General features: G+C 47.5%; 1 protein-coding gene across 1 annotated transcript; it reads left to right on the plus strand.

Annotated features, from left to right (window-relative positions):
• Nucleotides 1-287: 287 nt before the first annotated feature.
• LOC115650584 (dispanin subfamily A member 2b-like) lies at nucleotides 288-7,561 on the plus strand. Its single transcript, XM_030560760.1, has 2 exons — nucleotides 288-560; nucleotides 6,855-7,561. Exons 1-2 carry the CDS (start codon nucleotides 342-344, stop codon nucleotides 7,062-7,064), a joined length of 429 nt encoding a protein of 142 aa, XP_030416620.1. The 5' UTR covers nucleotides 288-341; the 3' UTR covers nucleotides 7,065-7,561.
• Nucleotides 7,562-18,983: the final 11,422 nt, after the last annotated feature.

The raw sequence follows: 18,983 nt of genomic DNA on the forward strand, positions 1-18,983 counted from the left end.
AAAAGGATTTTATTAATAAAATCTGATTTAAATCACAAAAAATCCAATTTAAAGTCTCTCACTAAAAATCCGATTTTATGGATTGTTTTAAACAAATCACTGATTTGTACCCATCCTGCCCTCCCCCACCTTGTACCCTAGAGTTCCCCCTACCCCTTGCTTATGCCTCTCCGGAACCTGTAAGTTTCGATTCCCAGTTATCACCCCCCCGGCCCGCCGCGAGCCCTGCCCCCCTCAGTCCTTTGGCGGCCGAGCTCCGCCCCCCGGACCCGCCCCGAGCGGCATATCTGGAGCCCCCCGGGTGGGGATCGGGCAGAGCTGTTCGGGGGCAGCGCCGCGCCATGGACTCCAGCGTGAGCATCGACCTGCAGCCCCGCGACGGCGGTAAGGTGGGGCCGGGCGCCTCGGCTCCTCCGTACTCCACCTATACCTACACCAGCCCCGCGCAGGGCTTCCCAGTGCAGCAGCCGCCCCGCGACTTCGTACTCTGGTCGCTCTTCAACACCATCTTCTGCAACGTCTGCTGCCTTGGCTTCACGGCTCTGGTCTTCTCCTTCAAGGTGAGCCCGGCTGGAGGAGGGGGAGCGGGACCGGCTCCGGGGCAGGCACCACGGCTTGGGACACTGCCCGCGAGTGACAGGTGCTCGGCCCAGGGAGGGGGTGGAAGTGACCCCAGTTAATCAGCTGCGGGAGTTGTGGAAACAGGGCTTGCAGGGCAGACTGGCAGGACAGGACAGCTGGGCGCCCACTTCCGCAGGCACTTCGGGTAAGGCTGCTCTTCGCTCTCTGAAATCATGGATGGAGCGGCCAAAGGAGACTTGGATCAGAGAAATATTTCACATGCATCCCCCTGTACCCCCACCCAAAAATTTATGATTGCCATGACTAGTGGCAGTGTTAAAAGTAACCCTTTATCAGCTGTGTGTCTGCAGAAAGCCTCACAGCAGTTTGCCAAGTTGTCTGATCCAAGATTCTGAGTCTCTGAACTGGACTCCCTTTCATGTAATCCGCTGGGAATATAATTTCACTCCTTTCCATTATTTGGTTTTAAAATGCCCTTTTTTTGAATTATTGTTGGCACTTGGTCATTTCTCTCTGGTGACATTGTGCAGAGGGATGTCACTGTGCTATTTAACTTGTATTTTTAATAGCAAATCAGCTTTGAAAATATGAACGGGTGCTAGTAGCTTTAGCAATCACATTGCACAGCGCTTCTAGTGGAACATTTCATGTTTGTTTTGCAATCTTACAGTCTTTAATGCTGATTTGTTTTATAACGCAAGTTCATTCTGGGGTCCTATAACTTCAAGGCTGATTCCTGGGATTGGTATAAAAACGTCTTCAGTTTCCTTTGATCCTCCAATGGGGATTGCCTTTGTCAACTGTTGTTTTACCATTATCCAGCACCCTAGTACTTGGAAAAGGGGTCACCACTACCAGCCAGATTTTCTTAAAGATTGAAAGCACTCACATGCATCTGAAAATCCCACTAGTTGCTGCAGTATTTTTAAAATTCAGGCTCTAAGGGCGCTGTGTTACCTTGCAGAAAAATCCTTCTCCAAGGCAAACGTCTACTGTAACTTGTCTAAGCCTAGACCCTCAGGATAAATTGACAGCCAAGAATGCAAAAATCATGAGTTATGCACCTAAACTTGATTAAATTAAAAAAGACTATGTTTTGAGTCTTTTAATGTGCTTTTCTGTTGGGGCCATCCTTAGGATTTATGGGGCCCTACACGGTATTATTAAACTGGTGCCCCTATGCCTGACAGCAGCCCAGGCTCAGAGAGAGAGAGAGAGAGTCACAGTTCCCTGCAGAGACCCCGTACCATCTCCCTCATGCAGAATGCGTGCCACCAGCGCATTCGGCTCCATGAATACGGCCCCTGCCCAAACAGACTACAGCACGTGTGGTCCCGCTTTTACTTGCTGTTATGGGTGGTGAGTGAAGCTGCGCTTGGAGAGGCTGGGATACTAGCTTACCTCTTCTCACCCTTGCTCCGCCCCTGGCTGTGCCCACCCTTTGCCCAGGCCCCGCCCTCTCCCACTGCCTCCCTCCTCTCTTCCGTCCCCCTCCCTGCTCACCTGCTTCCAGCCAAATCCCTGAACCCAAATGAAGCCAATGACATTAAAAAAAAAACAGAACAAAAACACTAAAAAAAATGAAGTATGTTTTCTGCTGCATGCCAGATGGTTAAGACTGGACATGCAGAAGGTACCTAATTAAAAGCACTACATTTGGGAATAAAAAATTTCAGTCACAGGTTTTTTGATTATACCTTGAAGTTTGTCAGAGATTTATTTGCAAGAACTTTGTAGTAAGGGCAAATCAGCCGTCCTGCTGACTACAACACTAAATATTATGGAATACATGATGCAGCTCTTCTGATTAAGAAAATGTAAAAACAGTATTTCTAAGGTGATTTTATATTTTAAATGTACTCTTAAACCTTCATAAAGTAATCATTCCAGATTACTACATATTTAAGTCACTGAAACAAACTCATTATTTTAAATTAATCAGTCACAGAGGTTCAGTGTGTTGATAGCAATGTTCGTTGCTTTTAGAAAAAGGGAACACTAATTTACTGTGTGTGATCTCCATAACAATACACATGTTTATGAAATTCCACCAACTTTAAAAAATATGTTTCCAAAGATTTTAGGCATAACAAAGGATTTTATATCTTACTAAGGTACTGATTTTGCTGGAGGGTTCTCTTAAAACTAGTTCATCAGATAGAGTAAAGAGAGGGAAACTCATTTGTCCAGCTATCTGGAAGGAAAGGAGTGTTGTCCCTTTAAGGGCTCTCTTCAGCAGGGAGGTGAAGGGAGAAAGGGATGGACAGGAAGACTTGAGGAGCAAGTTTTTTTTACTTTAGTAATTTAAAATGTGTATTTTAGATACGGGTGGTATTTTGAAGGATTTATTTAAAAAAACCTGTATGTCTGAAGATCCAAACACTTAAGGCTAATGATGAATACTCAGATTGTGCATCTAAAAATCTGCGCTCGGATTTTTTTAGAGATGTGATTTTTATAATCTTCAGCAACACACTAATGAAATATTTTTAGAGCAAATTTTAAACTAAGATCCTGCAGACTAAGGGCTTGTCTACATCAGAAAGTTGCAGCACTGGTGAGGGAGTTACAGCGCTGCAACTTTGAAGGTGTACACATCTGCAGGGCATCACCAGCGCTGCAACTCCCTGTTTGCAGCGCTGGCCGTACTCCCGTTTTGTCTCGGGTGTAGAGGATCCAGCGCTGGTGATCCAGCGCTGGTAATCCAATGTAGACACTTACCAGCGCTTTTCTTGACCTCCGTGGAAGGAGGAAGCCTCTGGTAATCAAGCTGGTCTCCTTTCCCGGTTTGCTCTCTCGTTCCCGGAACCCCGAGCAAGCAGGTCTCCTTCCCTGCGGTTTGCAGGGTGGTTCGGGGAACGCGAGAGCAAACCGCGGCGAAGCTGGTCTCCTTTCCCGGTTTGCTCTCACGTTCCCGGAACCCCCCTTGAAGCCGCCCAACAGCGCTGCAGTGTGGCCACATCTAACACCACTTGCAGCGCTGGTTGCTGTAAGTGTGGCCACTCTGCAGCGCTGGCCCTATACAGCTGTACTAATACAGCTGTAACAACCAGCGCTGCAAAATTTTAGATGTAGACATGGCCTAAGGGCTTGTCTACACTTTAGGGAGCTGCAACTTTCTCGCTCAGGCGCGTAAGGAAAGCACCCGTTACAGCGCTGAAACTTGCTGTGCTAAAAGTGCCAGTGTAGACAGTGCACCAGCGCTGGGAGCTGCGCCCCTCGTGGAGGTGGAAAGCCATGTTAAAGCAGTGTTGCCAGTGTAGACTAGCCCTAACATGTTCTGAGTAAATATTACAGTCATGCACACCTCTTTTTGTCAGTAAAGGCAGAAACTGGCAGTATACACTTGGGGGTTGGCAAATGCCTGTTAAATGGCTTCATTACTCCTTGAATGGCTCTTTAACAGTTTCAGTGTTGTTCTAATAGGTCTAGAAGGCTGGAGGCTTTTCACTTTTAAGTTACTAGGGGCTTATCTACACCAAGCAGCTTTTAGCCTTGTCACTAAAAGTCAGCGTGGGTAAATGCACTTTTGTCTGCAATTTTTACGACAAACTGTTTCCAGTCCCGTGAATGGCAATAGCTTTGTTGGAAGGACAGCACTCCTGCTGGCAAAGTCATGTTCACGCTGCCACTTGTGTCAGCAAAACTTTTTTCTTTCACGGGGGGGCGGGGGGGTTAAGTACTTGTGAAAGACCAAAGTTTTGAAGTTTTGGCAACAACTTGGCAGTGTAGACAAGGCCGAAATCCCCTCTAGAGGAAGACTCACCAGGCTGCAGCAGCTAGGTGTGGGAGCCTGCAGGAAGGGTCAGAACAGGGATAGGAAAAGTAGGAGGGTGGACACTAAGACCCAAGGGTGCCCCAAATTTTCAGGTGCCCTTGGCAACCGGATGCTTTCTGTTGCAGGCTAACCTTGCTTTCAGCTGCCACTTAGGCTGCCCTAGCTTAATATTAAGCTGTTACCTTTCCCAAGGAATCCATATACCTAAAATGGTTGTACTTTGCTATAGGATCCAGTACCATTTTGGACTTCCGGTAAAGTGATTTTTTTCCGCCCCACCTCCCATCCTTTGTAATTGCAAATATATTTAAAAAATACTTATTTCTGTAAGTTACCCCCTGTCCTGCAAAGCCTGAAGCGCACACTTTGCACATCTGTTACTTCGTTTGTTGCATACTTAAATGTTGACTTTTCAACTGAATTGTTTATACTTCTAATTGCTTATTTTAATTTCAATCCACCTTTTAGGCATGCTGCATATTTTGTTCTGCTGCACTTTGGGGAGGTATCTAAACGTCTGCAACCCCCTGTTTGCATAGGTGTCATGGGAAAACCAGTTAAAGCATTTTAAGCTAAAGGAATTAAGAGGCCTTTTTCTCCCCTCAATTTCCCTTAGTTGCTTCCTTTTACCAATAAGGGCATATCTACACGGTGTGATGCTAAAAGTGTGACATTAGTGCACACAAGTTACACTGCCAGAGACTCATGTATGGATGTTTCCATTCAGAAGCACAGTCGCCTTAGTTTTGACAGCAGTAGTCAGCTCAACCATAGAAGATTGCAGGAGTCCTTTCTTCCCCCCCCCCCACCGCAAGACAATTAGTCATCATGTCTTTCACCAGTCTTGAATGTTTTTAAAGTCTTGTATAGCCCAGATGTAAAATTACATTTATTTTATTTGAAGTCCAAAGAGGAGGCGGGAAGCAATGGAGTACTCCTCTTAACTGGTAGGACCTGTGCATGCAGAAGGTGTTGGCCTGGCTACACAGTGATGCTTTCTATAGCAATGTATATAAAGTGGTGGCATTCATGTCCCATTAGAACTGACCAGTTGAGCTACATTTTTGGTGCTTTAAACTGTAAAGATTCTTCTTTATTCTCAGACTCTACCTGCTCACTACCCACACATAATATACCTTACCTTCTACTAAGTATGCACTCCTAGGAACATTTAATTTTACAAACACCACACTGTCTCTTACACATTTCTTACACTATGAATCCGAGATTGCGGTATTCTGAAATAAGAGCGTCCACACAGGGAGCTATTCCACTATAGCTATAATGCTTTAAAGTCACACACTACCTTATTCTGGAATCGTGTCCCAAATGGATAAATCCCCAATAAATGGAAAGAATGCAGGGATTGTTGGGTGAAATTCTCCGTGCTGCAGGAAGCTGGACTATATTCTCATAATGGTCCCATCTGTGAATTTACTGGCTGCCTGTTTTTGCCTGGCAGTGCTGGTGCTCTGCTGGTTCTCCTGGGCAGCGCAATTAACATGTCACTGGACTTCTGTGTCTGAATTCTGCCCTCCTGGACAACTGTGCATGTCCAGGCGCTCCATGGAATAAATTAAACAATGGGATAAAAACATAATATACAGTAGTGAATAAATGGGTAATTCAGCCATATAGTCTCTCCCTACTGAAAATGTCCATACTGTGTGTAAATGTGGTGGTGTAGCTGTGTTGGTCCCTGGATATAAAGGAGACAAGGTAAGGTGGGGGAGGTCATGTCTTTTAATGGGCCAACAGAAGTTAATGGAATGTACATCCTTGTCTCTTTTGGCAACAGACGTTGGCCCAATAAAAGGAATTACCTCACCCACCTTGTCTCTCTGCAAGGTGAAAGACAAGCTGCTAGAAGACTGAAAGCAGTGGGCAGGATGAGAGGGAGCAAGAGAGCTGGCGAAATTGGCTACAGCAAATCTATGGGGAGACATAAACAAGGAGGCCAACTTGGAACTTAATCTGGAAAGAGAGGGCAGTTTTGAGGGCATGGAAGAGCCACGTGTGCTTCTTGGGGGGGGGGCGCATGTGAGCAGGCAGGTAGGGTGGTTCCACACGTGTTGGTGTCTTGAGGGGTGGGGCTAAGGGATGCCACAGAGGAGTTGCTGGAAATCAAGGTGAGGGGAGATGAGAACGTGTGGGGAGGAGGATTTCAGCCAAGGGGCTGTCAAGGCAGTGGGCCACATGGGTGAGGTCGCAGAGAGAGTGAGAGGCAGTTCCATAGGCCCAAGAGGAAGCTAAAGGCACAGAGTGGGGAGGTCTCAAATGTGCAAAGTGTTGGGAATCACTCTGTTCATTTTCCCCCCACCCCCAAGCCTCTGCTTGACAGCAGCACTGGCTAGTTGGAGCTGGATATTGAGAGTTGATGAGCACCCAGACCTTCCACCAAAGTCTTGAGAGCCGCAAGTGCTCAGCCACCCTGAGAAGCAGGCCTTGGTGCCCCAACCATTTCACCCTTATTACTTCCCCTTCCTCCCCCCAGGCCAGAGATCGTAAAGTTCTGGGTGACACTGATGGAGCAGGAAGCTATGGCAAGACTGCCAAGTGCCTGAACATCGCGGTCCTGGTACTGAGCCTCTTGACAGTGATTCTGATCATCATCCTCGTGGCAACAGGAGCTGTGGCTGGCTTACACGCAGCTCAACAGGGGAACCAAAACAGGATCAACTACCGCTTTAACTATGGCAACTAAACCACCCCTCCGGATTCTCCCCAGCTGGATGACTTCTCCCCAAGCTTCCCTTACTCAGCTCTGCTTGCCTTTGTTCTGCTGTTTAAATTGTCAATGGCAGCGCTCTCCTGATGTAACTGGAACCCAGCAATTCTCTTTGCGATGTGGAGATTTACACTCCACCGCCCACTCCCGCTTTCAGCCACCACCCTTTTGCTGAGACTGGCTGGTGGATCCTCCTTCCAAAGTGCCACCAGCCAAGTCCTACCTTAACAGGACGGAGGGGTCACTATAGAGATGGGGGAGGGGGAGTTTCTATCATTGCTCTGTTTCCCCCACCCCAAAAGCAGAATGTCTGGCTTTCAAAGCCCTCTGAGATCCTGCAGTTGTTAGGGAGGGTCAGCATTGTTCTTATGATTATTCAGAATTTTCTCTTTAGAGAATTATTTTTGTAGAGCTCTTCTTGGCAGAAATGTGCAGAGACTATTTTCAAATAAAAGTTTTTTTCCTCTTCTAAATGGTTTATTCTTCTTTTCAAAAGAGGCAGTTGAGTTCCTTCAGGACCTGACAGATCCTGGTCCCCAAACTCTCCATCCCAGGGTCAACAATCCATTTTTAATCTGGTAGCACCTGGCTCTTGGGAACACCAGTGCTCCTATTAATGCTGATCTTGGGAGCAGCATGGATGTGGGGAACATGGAAGAGGAGAGACCAACAGAGTCCTGCAGAGGACTTGGTGCATAAGCCCTGCTTGGTGCCAGCCCCACATCTTTCCTCCTGGAGACCTTAAACTCCAGAGGAGCAAGAAAACTTTCTAGTTTTCTCATAAGGGCCCCATAGCTGTCAGATCCCACGAGACAGAGAGCCAAACACCAGAGATAGAGCCCCACTGACACACAGGAACATACAGACCTTAGAAGTCTGTGTGCGCCTGCAGAAAATCCTGAGGTCCCCAAGAGAAATTTTACATAGGGGATTGTGGGAGGCTTTTTTTTTCCTTTCCCAGAGGAGCCAAAGGAGAGCACTTTTGCCTCATGAAAGAGGGATCCTCACCATGCCAGCTGGAGAAGCTGGGAGTTTGCTTTAGGTGAGTATAACTACTGGAGACAGGGAGTATGTCTACACTACGGGATTATTCCAATTTTACAGAAACGGTTTTTTAAAAACAGATTGTATAAAGTCGAGTGCACACGGCCACACTAAGCACATTAATTTGGCGGTGTGCATCCATGTACTGAGGCTAGTGTTGATTTCCGGAGCATTGCACTATGGGTAGCTATCCTATAGCTATCCCATAGTTCCCACAGTTTCCCCTGCCCCTTGGAATTCTGGGTTGAGATCCCAGTGCCTGATGGGGCAAAAAACATTGTCGCGGGTGGTTCTGGGTAAAGCCTCACCCCTCCCTCCGTGAAAGCAGCAGACAACCATTTCGTGCCTTTTTTCCTGGGTGAACTGTGCAAACACCATAGCACAGTATACATGGACCCTGCTCAGCTCAAGGCAGCAATCATGGACGTTGTAAACACCTCATGCATTATCGTGCAGTCTATGCTGAACCGGGACCTGCAAAACCAGGTGAGGAGGAGGCGGCTACGGCAGCGCGGCGACGAGAGTGATGAGGACATGGACACAGAATTCTCTCAAACCCCTGCACTTTGGAGATCCTAATGGTAATGGGGCAGGTTCTAGCCATTGAACACCGATTTTGGGCCTGGGAAACAAGTGGGACCGCATAGTTCTGCAGGTTTGGGATGATTCCCGGTGGCTGCAAAACTTTCGCATGCGTAAGGGCACTTTCATGGGACTTTGTGACTTGCTTTCCCCTGCCCTGAAACGCCAGAATACCAAGATGAGAGCAGCCCTCACAGTTGAGAAGCGAGTGACAATAGCCCTCTGGAAGCTTGCAACGCCAGACAACTACTGGTAGGTCGGGAATCAATTTGGAGTGGGCAAATCTACTGTGGGGGCTGCTGTGATGCAAGTAGCCAAAGTAATCACTAAGCTGCTGCTACGAAAGGTAGTGACTCTGGGAAATGTGCAGGTCATAGTGGATGGCTTTGCTGCAATGGGATTCCCTAACTGTGGTGGGGCGATAGATGGAATCCATATCCCTATCTTGGCACCAGGGCACCCAGTACATAAACCGCAAGGGGTACTTTTCAATGTTGCTGCAAGCACTGGTGGATCATTTCACCAACATCCACATGGGATGGCTGGGAATGGTTCATGACGCTCGCGTCTTCAGGAATACTACTCTGTTTAAACGACTGCAGCAAGGGATTTACTTCCCAGACCAGAAAATAACAGTTGGGGATGTTGAAATGCCTGTAGTTATCCTGGGGGACCAGCCTACCCCTTGATGCCATGGCTCATGAAGCCATATGCAGGCAGCCTGGACAGTAGTCAGGAGTTGTTCAACTACAGGCCGAGCAAGTGCAGAATGGTGGTAGAATGTGCATTTGGCCGTTTAATGGCGCGCTGGTGCACATTACTGACTTGCTCAGACCTCAGCCAAACCAATGTACCCTTTGTGAAGCACACAGCAAGCAGCAATAACAATCTCTGTGAGAGTAAGGGGGAGACCTTTATGACGGGGTGGGAGGCTGAGGCAAATCACCTGGCCACTGATTGCACACAGCCAGACACCAGGGCGATTAGAAGAGCACACCAGAAAGCGGTGCATATCAGAGAAGCTTTGAAAACAAGTTTCATCACGGACCAGGGTACGTGTGACTGTGTTTGTTTCTCCTTGATGAACCCCGCCCCCCACCCTTGATAGACTCATTCCCTGTAAGCAACCCACCCTCCCCCTTCGATTACAGCTTGCTTAAGGAAATAAAGTCACTATCGTTTAAAAATCATGTATTCTTTATTAATTCATTATAAAAAGAGGGATAGAACTAACAAGGTAGCCCCGGTGGGGTTTGGGAGGAGGATAGGAGGGAAGGAAAAGGCCACTAAAAAAATTTCAAAATAATGACAGCCTTTTGGTTGGGCTGTCCACGGGGGTGGAGTGGGTGGGTGCACAGAGCCTCCCCCCATGCGTTCTTACACATCTGGGTGAGGAAGATATGGAACATGGTGAGGGTGGTTACACAGGGGCTGCAGTGGCACTCTGTGATCCTGCTGCTGTTCCTGAAGCTCCACCAGATGCCAGAGCATGTCAGTTTGATCACGCAGCAGCCCCAGCATTGCATCATCCCTCCTCTGATCTTCCTGCTGCCACCTCTCATCGCGAGCGTCCCTCCTTTCCTCACGTTCACTGGCATCTTTCCTGTAATTTGATACCACGTCCTTCCACTCATTCAGATGAGCTCCTTCATTGCTGGTCACTTCTATGATTTCTGAGAACATTTTGTCTTGCGTCTTCTTTTTCTGCTGCCTTATCTGAGATAGCCTTCGGGATGGAGTAGGGAGGCTTGAAAAATTTGCAGCTGCAGGGGGGTGGGGAAAAAGGGAGAGAAGTATTTAAAAAGATACATTTTACAGAACAATGCTTATTCTCTTCCACGGTGAACAACATTATTCACCTTACATAGAACATATGATTTCACTACAAGTTCGCATTTTACATCTCAATATTGAGTGCCTGCAGCTCTGGTGTTAGAGATCTCACAGACAAAAGTCCGGGCAGCAGAATTCAGCTTGCATGTGGCCATGGTAAGCCATTGTCTTTCAGCTTCAGCAGCCTTCATGTACACAGTGCCCTCCTTTCCCAAATATCAAGCAAAGCCCGTTCAGTGCTGCTTCTTTCCTGTTAACATGCAGCAGCAGAAACCACCCCCCCATCCAATTCTCTGAAATGATCACTTTACCCCTCCCCCCACCACGTGGCTGGTATCATGGAAGATCACTGCTAAACACCCCCAGGACCATATGCAGCTAGGCTTTGTCATGCAATGATACCAGATTACTTGCTACATGCATGGCGTGGTCAAGTGTCCTACCATGGAGGATGGAATAAGGCTGCCCTGCCCAGAAACCTTCTGCAAAGGCTTTTGGAGTACCTCCAGAAGAGCTTCATGGAGATGTCCCTGGAGGATTTCCGCTCCATCCCCAGACATGTTAACAGACTTTTCCAATAACTGTACTGGCTGTGAATGCATCCCAAGTCCTCAGGGCAAATTAATCATTAAAAAACGCTTGCTTTTAAACCATGTTTTATATTTACAAAGGTACACTCATCAGAGGTCCCTTCCATGGCTTCATTGTGTGGGATAGTGGTTTGGGAGGACTGGGAGGGTAATTCCGTCAGGGTGAGAAAAAGGTCCTGGCTGTTGGGGAGAATGGAGTGCTGTGTGCTCTCTGGAAGCTCATCCTCCTCTTCCTCCTCCTCATCTTCCCCGTCCGCAGAATCCTCAGCCATGGTTGAGATTACCACCCCCACCTCGGAATCCACGGACAGGGGTGGGGTACTGGTGGCGGACACCCCCTAGAATTGCGTGCAGCTCAGCGTAGAAGCGGCATGTTTTCGGTCCTGCCCTGGACCTTCCGTTTGCCTCTTTGGTTTTCTGATAGGCTTGTCTGAGCTCCTTAACTGTCACACGGCACTGTACTGAGTCCCTGGTGTGGCCTTTCTGCATCATGGCCTTGGAAATTTTTTCAAATGTTTTTTCATTTTGTCTTTTGGAACAGAGTTCTGTTAGCATTGAATCCTCTCCCCATACAGTGATCAGATCCAGTACCTCCTGTGCGGTCCATACTGGAGCTCTTTTTTGATTCTCGGGAGACTGCATTGTTACCTGTGCTGATGAGCTCTGCGTGATCACCTGTGCTGGTGAGCTCTCCACACTGGGCAAACAGGAAATGAAATTCAAAATTTTGCAGGGCTTTTCCTGTCTACCTGGCCAGTGCATCCGAGTTCAGATGGCTTTCCAGAGCGGTCACAATGGTGCACTGTGGGATACCGCCCGTCGAATTGCATCCACACTAACCCTAATCCGACATGGCAATACTGATTTCAGTGCTACTCACCTCGTCGGCGAGGAGTACAGAAATCGGTTTTAAGAGCCCTTTATATCGATATAAAGGACTTCATTGTGTGGACGGATGCAGGGTTAAATCAGTTTAACTCTGCTAAATTTGGTATAAACACGTAGTGTAGAGCAGGTCATGGGTTCAGCCTGTTTAGTTTAGACTCTAGGAGGCCTGTAATAGTTCTGTTTTACATATAACCATTCTGTTTCCATTGTCCTTACTCACTATTCACTTGAACCTCTGATCTTTAGTAAATGTCATCTTATTTTCACTCCCCACGTATTTCAGCGCTGTGGTATTAAGCGGAGGAGATCCTGAGTTGAAATAATTTAGGCTGGTGTGTACGGTCCCCTGGGGGACGGCAACCCTCATATTTCTGTGTGTGTGCAGTGAAGGGCCCGGGCATTGCAGGGAGCACTCTGAAGATGCAGGGGTTGGTGTGTGTCTATTGGTAGCCTGCACAGAGAGCTCAAGGTCTGTGGCAGCCTGGCAGGTCATACTTGTGGTGTCTGGGAGCTGATGCACAGACAAGACTTTCTCATGCTAAGGACAGGTGGTGGTGAGTTGCCTCACAACTAGGGTGAACATATTTCTCAACAGAAAAACGGGACACCACATGGAGCTAGCCCTCGGCCCCCTCCTCCTCATGCAGGGCTTGCCTGAGCCCTGCTCCCCCACCACAACGTGGGGCTAGGGTCGCTGCTTGTCCAAGCTCTGCTTGGCCCTTGCATGCGAGGCTGGGGCAGGCATTGTTGCTTGTGTGAGCCCTGCCTTCCCCCCCCCCCTGCACAGGGCTGGCATTGCCACTTGCCCCCACTGCCCTCAGCACGTTCATCTGCACTCTACTTTCTTGACAAAAGTGAGCATTTGATCAGTTGGCAAGAGCAAACAGGACAAATACCCACTTTTGCTAAAAACATGGGGATTGCTGGAGTAGGGCTTAAAGGGGCTGTTCTGGTACAAATGCGATATATGGTCACCTCACTCACAATGCTGGGTATCCCTGGGGAGCATCACAATCCCAATCCCTCTCCTTTAAGGGGAGACTACAATGGGTCATACTGAAGGGTGAACTGTCAGACTGGAAGGAGGTTACTAGTGGAGTTCCTCAAGGATCGGTTCTGGGACCAATTTTATTTAACCTTTTTATTACCGACCTTGGCACAAAAAGCGGGAATGTGCTAATAAAGTTCGTGGATGACACAAAGCTGGGGGGTATTGCTAACACGGAGAAGGACCGGGATATCATACAGGAAGATCTGGACGACCTTGTAAACTGGAGTAATAGTAATAGGATGAAATTTAATAGTGAAAAGTGCAAGGTCATGCACTTAGGGATTAATAATAAGAACTTTAGATATAGATTGAGGACACATCAGTTGGAAGCAACAGAGGAGGAGAAGGACCTTGGGGTATTGGTAGATCACAGGATGACTATGAGCCGCCAATGTGATATGGCTGTTAAAAAAGCTAATGCGGTTTTAGGATGCATTAGGCGAGATATTTCCAGCAAAGATAAGGAGGTGTTAGTACCGTTATATAAGGCGCTGGTGAGACCCCACCTGGAATACTCTGTGCAGTTCTGGTCTCCAATGTTTAAGAAGGATGAATTCAAACTGGAACAGGTTCAGAGACGGGCTACTAGGATGATCCGAGGAATGGAAAACCTGTCATATGAAAGGAGACTCAAAGAGTTTGGCTTGTTTAGTCTAGCCAAAAGAAGGCTGAGGGGGGATATGCTTGCTCTTTATAAATATATCAGAGGGATTAATATTAGGGAGGGAGAGGAATTATTTAAGCTTAGTACCAGTGTAGACACAAGAACAAATGGGTATAAACTGGACACTAGGAAGTTTAGACTTGAAATTAGATGAAGGTTTCTAACCATTAGAGGAGTGAAGTTCTGGAACAGCCTTCCAAGGGGAGTAGTGGGGGCAAAAGACATATCTGGCTTTAAGATTAAGCTTGATAAGTTTATGGAAGGGATGGTATGATGGGAGAGCCTAATTTTGGCAACTGATCTTTGATTATCGCCAGATAAGTATGCCCAGTAGTTGGTGATGGGATGTTGGATGGGATGGGATCTGAGTTACTGCAGAGAATTCTTTCCTGAGTGCTGGCTGGTGAGTCTTGCCCACATGCTCAGTGTTTAGCTGATCGCCATATTTGGGGTCGGGAAGGAATTTTCCTCCAGGGCAGATTGGCAGAGGCCCTGGAGGTTTTTCGCCTTCCCCTGCAGTGTGGGGCATGGGTCACTTGCTGGTGGATTCTCTGCAGCTTGAGGTCTTCAGAACACAATTTGAAGACTTCAATAACTCAGGCATAGGTTAGGGGTTTGTTATAGAAGTGGATGGGTAGGGTTCTGTGGCCTGCTTTGTGCAGGGGGTCGGACTAGATGATCACACTGGTCCCTTCTGACCCTAGAATCTATGAATCTATGAATCTACCCTCTGACTTCTCTCTCTTGTAACTCCGCAGGACTCAGCCCCTTGACTGTAATAATTTAGGTGGAACATAAGGTCCCTAAGGTGTTAACACAGCCGCAGTTGTCTTAACTCAACACAAGGTTTGTGGTTTGGCATAGACCACAGCCGGCTTGGCACCATGTCTGCACACTTAAACAGTCTTTTAATGCTTTATTGACAATGCAGCAAAAGGACAAACAGTTAAAATGTAAAGCATTAATTAAGGCTTTCATCCTAACATCCCTTGTTCCCTTTAGCAGGAGAGAGTCTTCTGGACACCCCCAACCCTCTCCTCAGCCCTCATCTGACATTCTCTTAGAACAGTGGTAATAGCCGTCATGTGTGTGTGGGGGGAGCGAGAGAGTTAGCTGAGGTGGGCTGGTGTCGGATCCTGTTTGCTTCACGACAAAACAAGACCCACACAAGGGGAAAGAGAAGAACAGCAATGGTAGTAGAAAATGCAGCTCCTGTTGCTGGTGTTGATATTTCACTTGCAACCTCACTGCTAGAAAAACAGAGCACGTGGTCTCAGTAGCCTCTCTGAGACTTGGCAAACTTCTACCTTAACCAGCTGTTCAGGGTACTGCATTTAATGGCCTCTTTCTGATGCCAAGCTTACAGCAATGTTGTCAATAGGCCATCTTGGCCAGCTAAGCCAGACTTCCATTAGACAGAAGGAAAAAGGAGAGGGATTGGCAAGAGAAGACATACGGTAGGGAAGGAAAAGGACATGTGGGAGGAAGGAGGAAGACAAAGTCTCACACCCAGGTGGGGGATGGGATTTAGCCAAAGTCCATGGAGGTGGTGGTGTCAGCTGGGTCCCTTATCTCTGGCCTGCTCTGGTCAGAACGACTCAGAATGATGATGAGACTGGAACAAGGGTGTCAGGCTAGGAACCAGGAAATGGTGGGGGTGGCAGCTGTCTTGATGAACCCCGCACCTTCCCCTTTGTTCAATCAGCGAGTGTGCTCGCTTCACCTCTATTCAATGCCCCTCCCCCTAGTCTCATTGGGAGGACCCCAAAGGGGTGTGGTTGGTGGGATCATCCAACCCCTCATTCTATCCACCAGTTCAGTCGGATGTCTGACCTGCCAATATTAGGGCATTGATTTCCAGTTCCACACTCCTCTTGTTTCCCAGGTGTGATCTTAGCACTGTCCTTGAATTACATCCCTAGGCCTTTTCCTTTGAACTAGTTCAGTCTGGCTGTCTCCCTTTGGCACCTTTTCCCACCAGCTTTTATGATTATAGGCTTACTGTGACGTTTAATGACCTTTAACTCACTTTTCACAGTGGAGCTCACAAGTGTGGTCAGTTTGTAGGCCCAACTATTACACGGGTGGTGACAAAAAGGAAACTCTCTGGAGTGTGGGAGCACTGCAGGAGCAGCTGTGGCCGAAGGCAGCCGGCAGAGCTGTCAGATCTGTGGGTTGGTGCGTTGGAGGGTGAACTTGGAGTGAGTGAGTGTAGACGCATTGAGCATGGCTCAGAACTATGGCCCTCCTTTCCTCATGTATTTCATAAGGAAATAGGGTGACCAGAGGGATGAAGGAAATCCCAGGACACATTGTGGGGGAGGAGTCCTGCCGGCACAGCAAAAAAAAAAAAAGCATGGAGTCCCGCCAGCCGAGAGAGAAAAAATTAATAATAATGGAGTCCTGCTGACAGGGGGGTGGGGGAGAAAGCGGAGTCCTGCTGGTGGAACAAAACAAAATAGGAGTGTGAAATATCGGGACAAATTGTGTCTTGACCAAACATTGATTGGGATGTGGGACAAATGCCTAAAAATTGGGACAGTCCTGATTTTATTAGGCTGTCTAGTCACTCTATAAGGAAATATAAGGGGGAAGGGAAGAAGAACATTTGGAGGGACAAAACTCTGCAGAGGGTGGAAAGCAGTGACCCAGCTGTGACTGCATTCCTCCTGTCGGCCAGTGGTTCATGAAAAATGAAACATTCTCAGACCAAAACTTCCTTAAACTGGAATTAAGGGTGAGAGCATGTCACACCTGGGAGCCTGTCAACATCCTGGAAGAACGGTTCAGTTCTCAAAGTGAAGAGCCAGGACATTCCGAGTTAAGGTTAAATTGAACATCGCCCAATATTTGAATAGATGCTTTGTGCAGCAGCAGTTCCCAGAAAGCTAAATAGGGATTCTCACCCTCCAGCCAAAGCGAGGGGAGCTTGGATGCTGACTAGAATTTGATGTTTGGCCCTCCTCTATAATGGGTCAAACCAAATCCCTAAATCCAACATCCTTCAGTTCTTGGGGTTCTGAAATAAAAGCTGATTCTTGTTACAAGCTCATGCCTGGCTCCAGGTAGATTAAAAATTTTATTAAAGCTAATGTTAAAAAAATGATATAATACATAGGTTGAGAAAAGAGTGTACATCTGGGTATAGTGTTTAGATTATCCACAAATACAAAGTCATAAGATACATATTGTGCATAATCAGCAATAACCCAAATTCAGGTGAATGAATTTAAGAATACAGTTTAGATATCTAGCATCCATACATTCAGGTACATTACTCGTGAAAAAAGTTATACAGAGAGTTGGTGGCGGAAAGCAAAATATATCAGTGAGTGAAGATTGTCCCTCAGTAAGTGAGAATTTAGGATAAGTTTTCCATTTAGAGAAAAAAAACAGTCCATAAGGAAAGTATTTGAGTTACTTTCCTGACTGCTCTCCAGTACTACTCTCCCTCTGGACCCAAGAGGGAGAGACCATTACATAGCCACAGTTTTTCTTCTAACAGTTCTTTGGGGCTGGTCTTGTTCTCTCCAACCAGATGAACATTAACTAAACTGGCATTCGGCTGTGGAGATCTTGGCTTGGGCAGGCTTTTCCATCCCAACTCCTGCCCACACACTCTTGTAATGGTAAGAGGTGCGTTCCATTTCCACTTCAGTGCCATGTCTCATCTGGCTGCTCAACACATGGCCTAAGAGTTCTGGATTCCCCCCACCCCCATGTATTTCCCTCTGCTCAAGAAGAATTTGGGGGTTTGTTTTCCACACAACTGGTTGCACATGTTTGAGGCACATTCTGATACCTTTAAAAAAGTGATCTGCTTTCTCCCCGTTTTCCATTGATCTGGAAGTATTTTTGCTGCACACCGTTAACCTATGGAACATGCTGCCACAAGAGCCCTGGGGCTCACTTCTGGTTTATGTCCTATGTTCCTATAGGTCATACTTCAGCTGTTGGGCCAGGGTTTTGAGGTGGCACCGAGTATACTCTCTCTGAGGTGTTTGGCTGGGTGGTTCTTGCTCACATGCTCAGGGTCGAAATGATCGCCATACAGAGGGTCAGGAAGGAATATTCCCCCAGGTCAGATTGGCAGAGACCTTGGGGTTCTTTGAGCTTCCTCTGCAGTGGGTGGGCGTGGGTCACATGCCAGATTATCTGGGTGTATCTCACTTAATCCCATGCCAGTGCAGGAGCCTCAGCCATTGGTACACCTTGGGCCTCCTGTTTTCTGCTTTTGGCACACAATAGTCTAGTCTTCTGTGGGCTATAATTCTCTGATCTAATTGCAGTTGCTGGGCTTAGTGTGCAGGTGCTGGGTGGTGTTGGTGGCCTGTGATACAGGGGAGGTCAGACTAGATGATCTGGTCGTCTCTTCTGGCCTTAAACTCTGTGATTCCAAAGTGTTATTGAGGTGAAGAGATTATCAGGATGAGAAGAGGGATTACCCATTAGAACACTCCCACTCTCATTAAATGAGACAAGTAAGAAATACAACAATACTTCAGGGCATATCCCTAATTGCCTGGGGTAGGAAGAAATGTTGCCTAGGGGTGGGTGGCTTATTACATACAACGGCTCAGTACAAATCTCCTTGTAACTTCCTCTAGTGCAGCTGCCAGTGTCAGAAACAGGACACTGAACGAGGTGGACAATTCGCTTAATTCAATATGACAATTCCTATGTTCCTAAATGTTATTTCAGCAGGCCAGGAAGAGCCACCAGTCAAATAGCAACGGGAAGTGATTTCCTCACAGTGTGGGGGTTGCTTTCCAGACCTTTATCCAGTGACCATTTGTGATCTCTCTCCCTAACCCAGTATTTTCTCCATACATGAATATGAAAACATCCTACAAGCTTATTGTGATGAAATCTCACTGTGTTCTAGCCGTCAGCCTTTTCCTGTTTCCCTCCTAGCTGTCAGTGACTTGGTGGTGGTGTGGGAGTTGTGCTGACATATTAACCCCTGTGCTTTGTCCCACTTTACACAGCACTCATGCAGTTAGGCCCCTAGACCAGGGGTGGGCAAACTTTTTGGCCTGAGGACTGCATCGGGGTTTGTAAATTGTATGGAGGGCTAGTTAGGGGAGGGGGTTGTGGCCTGGCCTCCACCTTCTGTCTGCTCCCCACAGACTCCTGCCCCATCCAACCCCCCGTTCCCTGATGGCCCCTCTGGGACCCCTGCCCCATCCACACACACCCACTCCCTCGCCCCTGACTGCCCCCAGACCTCAGTCGCCCCATCC

Source organism: Gopherus evgoodei, chromosome 4 (genome assembly GCF_007399415.2).
Source record: "Gopherus evgoodei ecotype Sinaloan lineage chromosome 4, rGopEvg1_v1.p, whole genome shotgun sequence".
Classification (NCBI taxonomy): Eukaryota; Metazoa; Chordata; order Testudines; family Testudinidae; genus Gopherus; species Gopherus evgoodei.

Excerpts from the sequence above, each read along its gene's own strand:
- LOC115650584 (XM_030560760.1), top strand. The coding sequence starts at position 342 with ATGGACTCCAGCGTGAGCATCGACCTGCAGCCCCGCGACGGCGGTAAG. Across the intron at positions 561-6,854 it reads CTCTGGTCTTCTCCTTCAAG|GCCAGAGATCGTAAAGTTCT; the intron begins GTGAGCCCGGCT and ends TCCTCCCCCCAG.